The sequence below is a fragment of the Clytia hemisphaerica genome, unplaced genomic scaffold, assembly GCF_902728285.1.
Source record: "Clytia hemisphaerica strain Z4C2 unplaced genomic scaffold, Clytia hemisphaerica genome assembly, whole genome shotgun sequence".
NCBI lineage: Eukaryota > Metazoa > Cnidaria > Hydrozoa > Leptothecata > Clytiidae > Clytia > Clytia hemisphaerica.
The window spans coordinates 375,828-388,757 of NW_027104496.1; the positions used below are offsets into that span (position 1 = coordinate 375,828).

The 12,930-nt window shown below is 37.5% G+C and overlaps 2 protein-coding genes across 2 annotated transcripts; one reads left to right on the plus strand and one right to left on the minus strand.

The window, feature by feature from the left end:
* The first annotated feature begins 872 nt into the window (after positions 1-872).
* LOC136821674 (contactin-associated protein-like 4) lies at positions 873-8,780 on the plus strand. Its single transcript, XM_067077886.1, has 3 exons — positions 873-1,147; positions 5,574-7,084; positions 7,753-8,780. Exons 1-3 carry the CDS (start codon positions 897-899, stop codon positions 8,520-8,522), a joined length of 2,532 nt encoding a protein of 843 aa, XP_066933987.1. The 5' UTR covers positions 873-896; the 3' UTR covers positions 8,523-8,780.
* A 1,752-nt stretch (positions 8,781-10,532) lies between these two features.
* Positions 10,533-12,030, minus strand: LOC136821683 (uncharacterized). Its single transcript, XM_067077895.1, has 2 exons — positions 11,972-12,030; positions 10,533-11,321 (listed from the first exon to the last, which is right to left on the minus strand). Exon 2 carries the CDS (start codon positions 11,308-11,310, stop codon positions 10,579-10,581), a length of 732 nt encoding a protein of 243 aa, XP_066933996.1. The 5' UTR covers positions 11,311-11,321; positions 11,972-12,030; the 3' UTR covers positions 10,533-10,578.
* Positions 12,031-12,930: the final 900 nt, after the last annotated feature.

The following is a 12,930-nucleotide window of genomic DNA, read 5'->3' on the forward strand; positions in this document are numbered from 1 at the left end:
TCATTCCATTGTTCCATGAGGCGGCATTTTTTTTACAAGGGCATTACACGCGCGTTGGGATTTGTTTTCCTTAATTAGCCGTTAATTCGTTTTACTTTTAATTAAATACAAAGCAGTAATCATTGGTTTAAGTGAATTAACATACCAATTATAGTGCTCTAATCTTTCTGTCTGGTAACATTGGTTCCTTATTCATCTGCAGATTGTAGGTGGATAGCTTCTGAGAGTAGTTTGTACGGAGTTATTTTTCGCAATTTTTTGAGCATTTTTGTCCATTTTCTTAAGAAATCGGGTGTTTTTAGAGTCTGCGAAGCCTTAAAATGTTCTTAACTTGTTCTTAACATTCTAGCCATCGAAGCCTATATTCTTATAAAAGAACGTGTAGATGGATGTCTTCTAAGAGTATTTTCTACGGAGTTTATTTTCGTCGATGATAGATCTTCTGCAGTGCTGCACCTCGAGAAACTTTACATTGCACTCTTTCCAATGAATTTAAAGCTTTTCAAAGCCATTGATACTCTACTGCTAATACGGTAGACTCCTTTTTGATGCTTACTTTTTTTCTTTTTCATTCAAGATTATTTTTCCAGCAAAATTCCCTTTACCGTACGGAGATTTCTGTGGATAAAACAGGCAACGTTAAACACACCGTAGAAATCAAATCAACATTCATACACACACCCATGTCATCATTTTATTGATCCCGGTTTCTTCTTTCTCGTTCCTGATCGATCTCTGGATTAATCGTTTTTTAAATTGGTTTTAATGGGCATTGTTGACACACTTTGAGTATAATTTGAAAGACAAGAGAGGTTTTAACTCAATTAACCCATATATCATCAGATTGTACAAAGATTTAAAGAGATATTTTTAAATGGTATTATAAGAATAAACGAATGATGTGCATAATTTACACGCTATGGATTTCATTAACTTTTTTATTATTGAGTATGGTTCGTTGTTCCTTGGTTACAATGCGCGGTGGAGAATACATTGTGAAAGACTTACGTGGGGAAAAAATCCACTCCGAAACTTTACATGTGGTTTTTCAATTTAAAACTATCGATCCATCAAGTTTGTTATTGTTTTCAGTCAATCATCAACTTGGCGATTTTATTAGTTTGGAATTGATCGGTGGAAAGTTGAGGTAATTATCTTTCTTTTCTTTTCTAATTATTTTTTTCTTTGCAAAGTTTGGGTCAGGAAATTTCACCGAGGGGATTATTACTAGGGGAAATCTTTGCTCAGGATAATCAGATTGGGAAATTTACCTAGGTGAAAAATCCAGAAATTGAAATTCACCTAGGTGAAAAATCCAAAAATTGGAATTTACCTAAGTGAAAAATCCAGAAATTGAAATTTACCTAGGTGTAAAATCCAGATTTGGAAATCCACCTAGCTAGGGGAAATTCCAGACTTGGAAATTTACCTAGGTGGAAATCCAGATTTGGAAAATCACCACCAAACTTCACAATTGGAAATTTGCCCGGCGAAAAACCACTTTACAAAACGTATTTACCCTGGCAATTTTCACATTGAAGAAAATTAAATTAAAATTCATTTTGCGAGATTCCCCTGGTGGAAAAATGACTTGGAAATCTTATGCACCTATAATCTATATTCAGCTTGATTTTGGAGGCGGTTAGTGAGCTTAAAACTGATAGTCTTGAAAATCTTTCCTCTGTCAGAAAGAATTGTGAATAATTCATACTCGGTATTTTAAAGAGAACCCTAGGATGAATAGCCCCTTGTTAAAAGATATTTTGTATCAGATACGTGATTTACAATAAAATGTTTTAATAGCCAAAATTCTTATGTAAAACTGAGTTCAATTTTATCCCTGCTGAGATCGGTGTCTTTCTATCCATATATCGAAATTCTGATTAATTTCTCATATCTTTTTCCCTGTAATTTTATTTTTCGCTTTCTTCAAAGAGTCGAGTTTTTTCTTTTTCTTGTTCCCTCCTTGAAATTAAAGCTATGCTTGCAATCAAATTATAGATACTAAAATTTTTTTATAAAATCCCTTTTTTTTTAATTCTACCGATTTTTTATATATTAAATTTCTATTTTGATGCTCCTATCATGTCGAGTTTGATATAAAAGGTATATGCGGTGCTTAAGAGGAGGAAAGCGTAGAACAAAACAGAATTAATTTCCAATAAAAATAATTTCTATTATTTTTGTTTGACGTAGTATTTCACCTCTTAAAAATCCTGGACCTCGATTTTTTTGAAAACATTTTCAAGTATTTTCTGCGTGTGTGACAATCTTGAAGTATTAGCGCAGCTGAGTTATCAAGTAGATGGCAAACTTTTTCTACCCTTCCCTTTTACAAGAGGAGGCTACTCAAAAAAAGCTCAAATATAACCAATTCACGAAAAAAAAAATTTATTGTATTTGAACGTGAACGCAATGTTAGTTCAACAAAATTATTTTTTTTTTGTATTTGTTCAAAAATAAATTTTGGAAACTTGCCATTGTGAAAATATTGTGATTTTTTCATTACACCGTGTGTATGTATATGTGTTAATCAAATCCCAAAAAGGGCGAGAATTTGCAAAAAAATTTGATCACTGATGGTAAAAACTTTGGATAATAAAACCACTAATCAACAAGACATTCCTTTCTAAAAAAACATCAGGGAAAAATATTTCCCAGCCGGTAAAAAGAAAAATCACACTTTAAAACAAAACCTCCTTATCCGAAAAATGACCTGGGATAAAGTTTTTTTTCTCCAATTTTCCAATTAAAATAAGCTACAATTCATTTTTTCCCGAAACGAGGTGTAAAACTTTTATTAAATTTTCCTGATTTACTAAACAGCATACTTATATCCCAGCCGCCTGAAAATCTTTTTGCTTTTTTAAAAAGAGTAAATTCCGTTTGCAGCACCTTGCGAATGACGAATACAAGATTTCGTTTTTTCCCTTTTAAAAGAAATATGCGGTCAAATGTTTATAAATTGATAGCAAAAGAACACAGTGCCTTTTCCAGCTTTTACTTTCCTCTTCGAAGCGTCCGTCTGCCGCAGCCAGCTGTCTCGGCTTTACAACTGCATTAGTACCTAGACACTGATTAGTTACAATAGCGGTACACGAATTTCGAAATGAATGTTCGATCGCCTTTTCCTTGTTCGTTGTTCGCTTTAGTATCTTTTTCCATCGTCCTGTGGGAACACAAGTTCTTATACAGAAAATATTTTGAAAATACATTACAACGAGTAGAGATATGATTTTTCTACACCTTACCTTTTGGTGAATGTAGAGTTAATATAATATACGTGTTCGAGAAAAAAACTAAAACATATATGAAAAACCCCTCATATTTTATGCTAGGTAGTTCTTTATTGTTATCTTTCCAACGCTATCGCATGCATTTGGAATTTTGGAATGGGCTCTTCCAGAAAAAATTGAATATTGAGGGTGGAGGATATAACATTTTTTGGAAAATTACCTCCCGGGCATTGTGACTTTTGACCCCCGGATAACAGACCTAACCCCCCGGACAAGCATCAGTTGACCCCCGGACATTCATAATTACCCCTAAACAGAGCAATTTTGCCCTCCAAACAAGGCAAATTTTGTAGATTTTTCACTATCCCCGGACAATATTTCTTATATGTCCTCCATCCCCCATGTACGAAAACTTTATGGAAGAGTAAGGGTCTTTTTTTAATCGAGTAATTTTTGTTACATTTTGGAGACGCACTGTCAATTGTCGACTCCCCTTTCCTAGGGAAATGTTTTATTTTGAATATTTCCAATATAATTTTAAGTCAAATCTTCATAATAACTCGATTTTAGAGTGTGATTTGGGTTTCAATCAAAATAACCGACATACGGTTAATTTTGAACGTTTCTGTCAAAGTTTTCTTCAAAGGGGAGGCGGGGGAAAGTATAGAAAAAGTGTTTCACTCGAACATAAAACACGGGATCTCCTGATAAAACGGGGCCAGCTTTTCAAATTCCTTTTTCAATTTTAGCTCATGAAAAACAAAAAATTCTTAATGTCATTAAAAAATATCGTACTGTACAGATTGAAAAAGAATAGAAAGATAAAAATCAAGAAAAGTCATTCAGGAAAAACTTAAGGGATTTTTTTTTGTATTTCTCTGATAGTTTAGTATTATAGGGTTATGCAAAAGATGAATGCGATTTTCGTTTTCAATGTTTGAAAGAGTCGAAAAGCGATTAGCTCTCCTCGTGTCTCTTAATCCATCCGTTTTTCTTCTTTTCTCCTTTTCGACGTCAAAAAACAAACGTCTTAAATTGATTCCTTATAAAACCTTCACTAGCTTATGGCCTCTTCTAAATAGCAAAATATTCAAATTTCCTCATAAAATGTATCTTAAGCAATGCTTTTTTCACTCAACTCTAAGCTTGCATTAATGCGTGAAGGATCTTGACAATCCTTGAGTACTAATTGCCTCAATTTTTCCCGAATTCAATTTCAAAATTGCAATATCTCCCCAATTTTGAGAAATTATATTTCAAACCATTCTCAGTAAATTAATATAACCCAGCTGGCACACACCGTTGTTTCAACGTTCATCTAACGTTATATGGACGTTGTGAACGTTAGATAAACGTCGAAAAAACGTTGTGTGCCAGCTGGGAGTAGTTTACCATGACAATTTTGTGTGAACCCACGTTGAAAATATGCAAATTGAATTATGTATGCTTAAGGAGGGAAATCTCTAATCTGTTTAAGAAGAAGGGCAATATTCATGATTAATATCTGTGGTCGCATGCCCAAACTTTCCGATATTGTAGTAGTTTGTGGATTCCAACACACTAGCAATGTGGAGATGGATTTCTCCCAATTCACCGTCTCTGACCAGTCAGTAGACAAGAATTCACTTCCAGCTCTAATTAGTGGCAATCGAGTCCTCTGGTTCCACATGGACCCGTAGCTTAATGGTAGAGCAAATACCCGCGAATGGCATGGTTATGAGTTCGAGTCTCGCCGGACCCGTTGGTTTTCCAACGGTTTTGGTGGCTGGTCAAGAAGACAACATGAGAGCGATTGTATTCACTTCATTGTAATACATAAGGGCAATATTCATGATCTAATCTCTTTAATAATAATGGCTTTGTAATAAAAAGCTACAATTCTTTTTGAATACACTCATTACTGCTTTTCAGCGTGAATTAAATCTGGGGGGGGGCTAACTATGCCAAATGGCTGCCGGGTATGTGTGAGCCATATAGGTCCCTTTTTCACACTCAAAAATACGAAAGTAAAAAATCAACTCCCAGTGTCATAAGTTCTTGACATTTGGACTAAAATTTAAAAATTTTCGAACTTTGGTTCGTACATACCCGTTATCTCGCAAACTTCGTAGTCCCCGGATATTTAATCTAATGGTTTGGGTGAGTTCTGGGTAATCATCCATTTCTTGTGATACCTGGATAAATTCTCGTTAGATTCTGTAGGCAATTCTATTTTTTTGAATTTCCAAGAATTTCACCTCCAAACAGACTAATCTAATAATGTCCTTGTATTACTAGCAAAAATAACTGATACAATGAAAACATCCACCTCAACCCTTTTTCATCTTCTTCTATTAGATACAAAGGGCGTTTGGGTGATGAAGATAAGGGCGCACAAGAAATGATCGTGGGCGGTGACGCCCTTCTTAACGATTACCAATGGCACGTGGTGGACCTGAAACTCAACAAACGTACAGTGACCATCGAGCTGGATTATCAGCCCCACACCAAAACCTTCGAAGGTGCATACGAGGTACTGGACCTCGACGGAGACGTTTATCTTGGTGGTGTCAGCTCAACACTGGATGTATCCCAGTACGGTATTACCGTGCGCCGATACTCAGGATGTCTCCGTAATTTCTTCTTCAATGACGACGATTTTTTGTACAAGACCAAATACAGTAAACCGACTTACTCTAGCTACGGTGATCTTCTTTGGAATAAATGCGAGAATATTGACTACCAACCAATCATGTTTAAAAGCCCGCAAGAATACGCGCTAGTTCCAACTTACCTGAAACACAGCTTATCTTTGACCTTCAAGTTCCGCACGCTGATCGGATCCGGACTTCTATTTTCCAAAGTGTCGAAAGCAGTGACAGCTACATTGTATTTGAAAGAAACCAAACTATTTCTTAGCGTAAGAATCGGGGAGGGGAATGGACCCATTATCATGACCCAGGGCGCGGATCTGGATGACGGCTTCTGGCATCGTGTTGAAATCTCTATCACAACTAAGCATATTATGCTTAAACTGGATCAGTTGTCGGAGCTCAAACATCACAGCCCTTTCTCTCACTTGGTCTCTTTCCATAAAAGTAACGGAACACTGGGTGGCGGTGAAGAGCACATTATGAAAGGTTTCGTCGGCTGCATGTATAACATTTGGATGGACAACACACTGATTGATTATCGCAAGTTACACCCAGTTTATTCAGCCGGTGTTCTTCGAAAATGTGAATTGAAAGACTATTGTTTGTTTCAGCCGTGTCGCAATGGAGGGCGGTGCACGCAAAACCATAAATCATACAAATGTGATTGTATCAATACAATGTATAGCGGCCCAACCTGCGAAGAATCAGTGTTCCAACGGAGTTGCCAGGAATATAAAGAGCTGGGGTTACACGAGGACGCTTATTGTACAATCGATCCGGACGGAGATCAAGCTCAAATTAAACCTTTCCGTGTATTGTGTAACATGACACGATATTCACACAAAGCGGTCACCATCTTCGAGCATCAGTTACCAACAGATGAAATTCAAATCTCAAAAGGCGTCATCGAAGGTCAATCCTATCACCATAATATTGATTACGCCATTGATCTAGACACGTTTGATTACCTGCTTCAACACGCAACTCATTGTCAGCAACACGTCAATTTTAAATGTAAGAACGCGCGGTTGATGAATTCTCCGCTCGGTCCAGCTGAAACTGTTTGGATTGGTCGTCAAGGACACGATGAACAATACTGGGGTGGAGCCAAACCGGACAGTGGGTCATGTGCTTGTCGATACGATAAATCATGCGCTAAACCGTACCGCTATTGTAATTGTGATGTCGGAGACGACGTCTGGAGATCCGATGCAGGTAAGATGTCTTTTTCTCTTTGAAATATTTCAAAATATACTAAGTGCTACCCACTTTGATGTTAGACCACTAATATTTACTCTCGGTTACCTAATAGCAGGGGGAGGGGTTGGAAAAAATCTCAAAACTTAATAAGCGAGGGAGGGGGTTAGAATAAAAATGTCTTGGGTGGAAAATGTTTGAAAAGGAGGCTAGTACAGCAGAATTAGGGCAAAAGAGGGAATTTTTTAAAAACATTTTCTCAAAAATTAATAGGCGGGGGAGGGGGGTTAACTCAAAATCTGCAATAGAAATAGCACGGTGGGTTAATAATGGTTATGGAACTCCGCTAATTGATAGGAAATGTTATTATCTTCTACAGTTAAAGTGTATTTAAGACTTGTTGAATTTGTTGGCCCGAAGTTCACCTAGGTTTAACATGTGATGCATACCTGAAGCATGAAATGGTATTTTTGTGAAAGTTTTGAGCCCCCCCGCCCCCTTTCATAATTTTTTTACCAAGCATAGGGTTAAGCATAAGTCGAGGCTCAAAATTGAGCTTTACTTAAGCATAGTGAGCTTCAGCCGAAATTTACCGTATGCTTATAAAAAAAAAGAGTGTATTTAATGCAGCATGCCTGACACAGAAAATCATACAATAAATAATACATATTTTTTTCTCAACGCAGGTTACCTCAATCAAACGGACCGCTTACCCGTCGTTATGATGTCTTTCAAATTGACCGCCAACCAATCCTTCTTCAGTGTGGGTCATTTAGAATGTCAATTCAACGCTACAGCTATCCCGCAAAACCTATCCAAATTCAGGGCGTTAAAAGCCTGCACGCCCTTAAACCAGCGCCCGACCAGCCGCCCTCATGTCACAAATCCATCGATCAAGCAGAACGAACGTATCTTGAGTTGGGACCGTAAAAAGCCGAACTTCAACTATGGCCGTAAAAACCCGACCAAAGAACAAGGCTACGTCGGCCCCTTTGTGCCTAAAGTCAACGTCAACGTCACAGTCGAGCTACCAAAGATCTTGGAGAAGCAAGGGGAAGAAGGCTTGAAATTCACTTTGAGCGTATATGCTGTCATCGTTATTGCCGTGGCAACCGTTATTGTTGTTATCATTATCGCCATAGTGATTATCGCTAAGCGTTGTCAGGGGTTACGAAATGGTGGACGAGCTACGAGCGAACACGATATGGATGATTATGAAAGAGAGGATGGGGCGGCCGCCAATGAAATGTGTACCTTCTTTGGATCTTATTCCCGCCCTAGCAATAGTAACCGCCCTGTTATTGAAGTTCACCGCCACTCTATTCATTGTGATACCATTGATGAACTTCCTCCCGCTTATCGGGAATTCGCCCATGGTTACGGACACCAACCTATTACGACGCATATAGACTTGAGTTATAAACCGCACAAAAAGAGCTTTGGTATGTTCTGTTGATAAATAAAGGTTCTCTTTTTTTGCTGTTAACTCAACACAAACAAAAAGAGGGAAATCTAATTGGTGGATGTTAAAAAACGAAAGGTTTTCTTTTGCGCGTTGGAAAGATAACCGCGAGAGAAATGCAGCACGTGATTGCTGTATGTTGCATGAAGAGGCTGCCAACCTTCTGGTGTGATAACACTTTGGCAATATAGCCAAACAAAAAGCGGCTCAAAAACTTATCGAAGAAAAAGGAGTATGTTTTTTGTGAGATTGAGAGGGTACTTATCTTGGAACATAAGATTGAGTCAAGAACGTTATTTGGATAAAGAACTCAAATCAAAACCGTAACTGGCACAGATACTTGTATGAAAACATGTTAATAAAAGCATTTGGGCTGACCAAAAACACCTGCACACATACTTCAAAAAGCTACAATGTCGCGTCCAAGTTGCCTGTTCTTGCATTAATTAAACATTAAGTTTGGGATGCGTTGAACCAATTTTTGGAATTTGGAGAGTGTCAATCACGAATTTTTGACACTTTTATATGAAAAACATTTTACACACTAGAATTATAAGAAAGTTAAGCAAATCGTGTGGGTTAAAAGAAAACCAGCTGGCACACAACGTTGTTTTAACGTTCATCTAATGTTATATGGACGTTTTGAACGTCATATAAATGTTATATGGACGTTTTGAACGTCATATAAACTTTGAAACAACGTTGTGTGCCAACTGGAAATGTATTTTAGAAATGATTTTATTTCACAATTTTAAAATGAGAATATCTTGTTTACACATTACTGCCGAAAGTTAGAGTCCAAGATTATAGAAATTTTAGATTTAAAACCTGGTCAAAAGTCTATTTCCTTAAGAAATGACCAAAAAATGCCTACCGGGGAATTGTTTAAAACTTATCGATATGAGAACTTGATCTTTGTTTTGCGTTTTTTTTTTTGGATTTCACGAAAAATTTGTGCCAACACTTCGTATCTGAGTTGTGTCAAGAAAAAACGAAAATTGCGTTCAAAATGTAGAAAAACTTAATTTTCCGTTAAAGCTGACACATTGGGTACTTAGGGTTTTTGAAATAGAATATTCTTAAAAGCAGAGAAAGATTTTCATCGGATGGAAGAGCGTCATTTGAAAGTGTTTCTTGTTGACGGTGACTTTCAATATTATCGAATAATTGAGCGAATTAGTCGAATTAGAGAGTGTTAACTGTAATTTTCAATTTGCCTTTAAAAACACAGCCTACAACTAAAATTGTAAATAGATTTTTTGATAATTTTTTGTTACATAGCATAAAAATATTATTTTTCCTCCCATCATATTTGACCTTAAAACACCATCAAGTACCATTTTTCAATATCTTTAAACTGTCATCAAATCAAAAATAATATCTCATTGATTGATTTTCTCCTTCTAAATATAATCCGTAATGGAGACAAAAATGCTGTAGCACAAAACCGCTATCTAGTGCGAATTCTATCAAAAGTTACAACCGTTTTGTTCGATGCTCCACTGCAGATTATATTGAGACAGACTTAACTAGGTTCATACCTGAAAACTTTAATGGACCGATACACTAAAAATATCCCTTCAAAAATCAAAAGGTTAAAAACTGGGCGTACAAAATAATTAGGACCAGTGCTAAAAGAGCCAACAGAGGATGGTTTACCTAAAACGCCTCAATTTAGTTCAAAGATGATGTCATCTTCCATACGGATTTTGGTCACTCATTTAAAGACGTATAATTAAGACTGTTTAATAAGAACCTTCGGATTGTGCTTGTTCTTGAGTCAAAGAATAGTTCAAGATCAAAGATTAAACTTCTTAAAGATTTTTACCAGATTATTAGACCAGTAGCGTGGACAAAAAGGGGCGCAGAATTTGTGTCGGAGATCAGATTTTTATGATAACAATATTGTAATTATCTTTTTATTTTATGAATAGATAATTACTTTGTCATAAAAAGCTGCTCTCTTACACAAATTTTGCATCCCTCTTTGTCCACGTTACTGCAATATGAACAAAAAGAATGCTAAGTAGAAATTCACAATATTAAGAGACTAGTTATCGTGGTTATCAAGACATGTTTGTCCATCCTTAAAAGTCTTGATCAGTTCTACGAAATTCGTTTTGTCGTTCGCCGTCGGCTTGCATTCGCTGTTTGGACAGAAATTCGCTTTGGAGCATGGGTAAATGGCCCAGAATGCATTTGTGTGTTTCCCACTTGCTATTTGTCCTTCCATACAAAAGCCAAGATCAGCGTTACAGAATTTCATTGGTTTGTAATGGGTCTTACGGCTCCTTTTACAATCTCTCTGCGCCCATTTACAAATACGGCCTCCGATCTCCGACTGGGTTTCGCTTTTGACGTGAAACTTCACGCTGACGTCAAGGTAGTGATCGTCGTTCTTGCAGTCAGGGGGCGTTGCGCATTTTTGTTTTACAAGCACGTACGTACAATCATGTTTCACGCCACCAGCTTTATTGTACATCGATAACCGCCCATTACCGCCCGGTGCAAGTTTCTCTTGAAAGGGTTCCATGACTTCGCCTTTACCGTTCTTGCATTCCTGAACGTGTAAATTAAATTTGGAATAATTCTCGATCGCACCGACTGCACCAAAGTCATAAGCGCTGAGGAGCGTTGCTGCAAATGCGTTTCCAAGGTTGGCCGCGATTGCGTTGATTCCGTCAGCAACGTGGAAACGTTCAACGTTGGACTCTTTCGCTGAGTTTTCTTCTACGTTGGCGATGAAAAACAACAAAGCAATGATGGCGCTAATCCGCTCCATTTTCGTCCAGTCTAAAATAAAATGGAACATACTATACACAACAAATATGCCTCGTAATATTATCCAGATTTGATGTATCGGCCCATGAAGTCGCGTTCCCTGCGTATTATCAGCTTTTTAATTCATACTGATATCGCCATTTAATATACAATACCCTGGCATTGACTGTTTTGTGAAATCCCTCTTCTGATAAAGGGAATTTGCACAATACCACACCAGGGTATTATCTGGCATCCATCAACATTGTAAATAAAGCCTAGGCCCGGGGGTACTAGGGTTGCGAGCTGACAGGTATATCCCGACTTTCGATCCTCAGACTAAAAAGAACTAAAAAGGAAGAAAGAAAGTAAAATTTTGTGAATTTTACGACCCTTATTGGGATGGCTTCGATCTTTAGGAGCAACTTGGAGTTATCCCATTTTTTTCCCGACCTTCAGTGGGTTTGAAATTTGATTTTCTGATTTTTCCAACTCTTAGTAAAAAGATACCCTTAAGGGCGGCACATACTCTTACCCGGACCCGGGGGCCTAGGTCAAAACTATTACTAAAGTATAAGGTTTTACTGTGATCTAATTCTGGACAATACTATAGAACACGAGATTCCAGTGAAGAATGCAAATGCTCTTCATCAAGTAGGAGATATGATTGAAAATAATCTTACCTTTTTTCAAGAGAGGTAGCCACTATATCTCAATCAATCTTCTGGTTTGGTAAAATTTGAGCTCATTGTAAGAAGTTTAAAGAAATTTATACTTCTGTACAAAAGATATTAGAAAACATTTCTAACTTGATTTGTTTACCCATGGCTAAATAAGTTTTGGCTGGTTCACAAAGCATTTGTCTAAGATAGTTGAAGCGTGCGAATTTCAATTGAATGCTTCACGATTTTTGTGAAAATACACATTTCTATTCGTTTGTTCAACAAATTTCTGTAGTACTCAGAATACAGAAATTGTAAGTTTCGTAGCAAGCTGAGACACTTATTTGTGAAGACATCTTGTGAAGGTGGTAGACTGGCAAAGATGATTCATCTGAAATTGGGCATCGCGATTACAATCTTACTGATCGGCTTCTCGCAAGCTTTTCAATACAGCAGAGCAAAGGATAATTCAACAATCACACCAGATTCATTTGAGACAGGTCACAAGAAAGGACTTATCACCGGAGCTGCGGTCAGCTTTGGAATGTCAATGTTGTCGACCATGTTCCTGTCCGCCATGCCCGAAGGCGCGTCCGCCGAAGGGACCGTCACAAACGATAGCCCGTACGTACTATCGTTTGACGGATGCGAAGTAGGTGATAGTGATGGTGTGATCACGAAACTTCCACAATCTCTACGACCTGGTCAATCATCGACATTTCAAGGGTTTGAAGAGCAGCTGGCGAACGATTTATGGTTCAAATGCGAATATAAGACGAAAACAAAGGGAGGTTCTAAGAATGTCAAAATTGTGTTCATGGTCTTTCTTCATATCAAAGCTCTACGAGAGAAACCGAACCGGTTATCTGTGACCATTTGTGAAGAAGGAAATTGCGCCGGCAAGGATAGTCTCACGGCACTTTTTAACGGTCGAGGCTCACAACAAGAGCTATACGATGCATCATCTGAAGCTGGAAAGT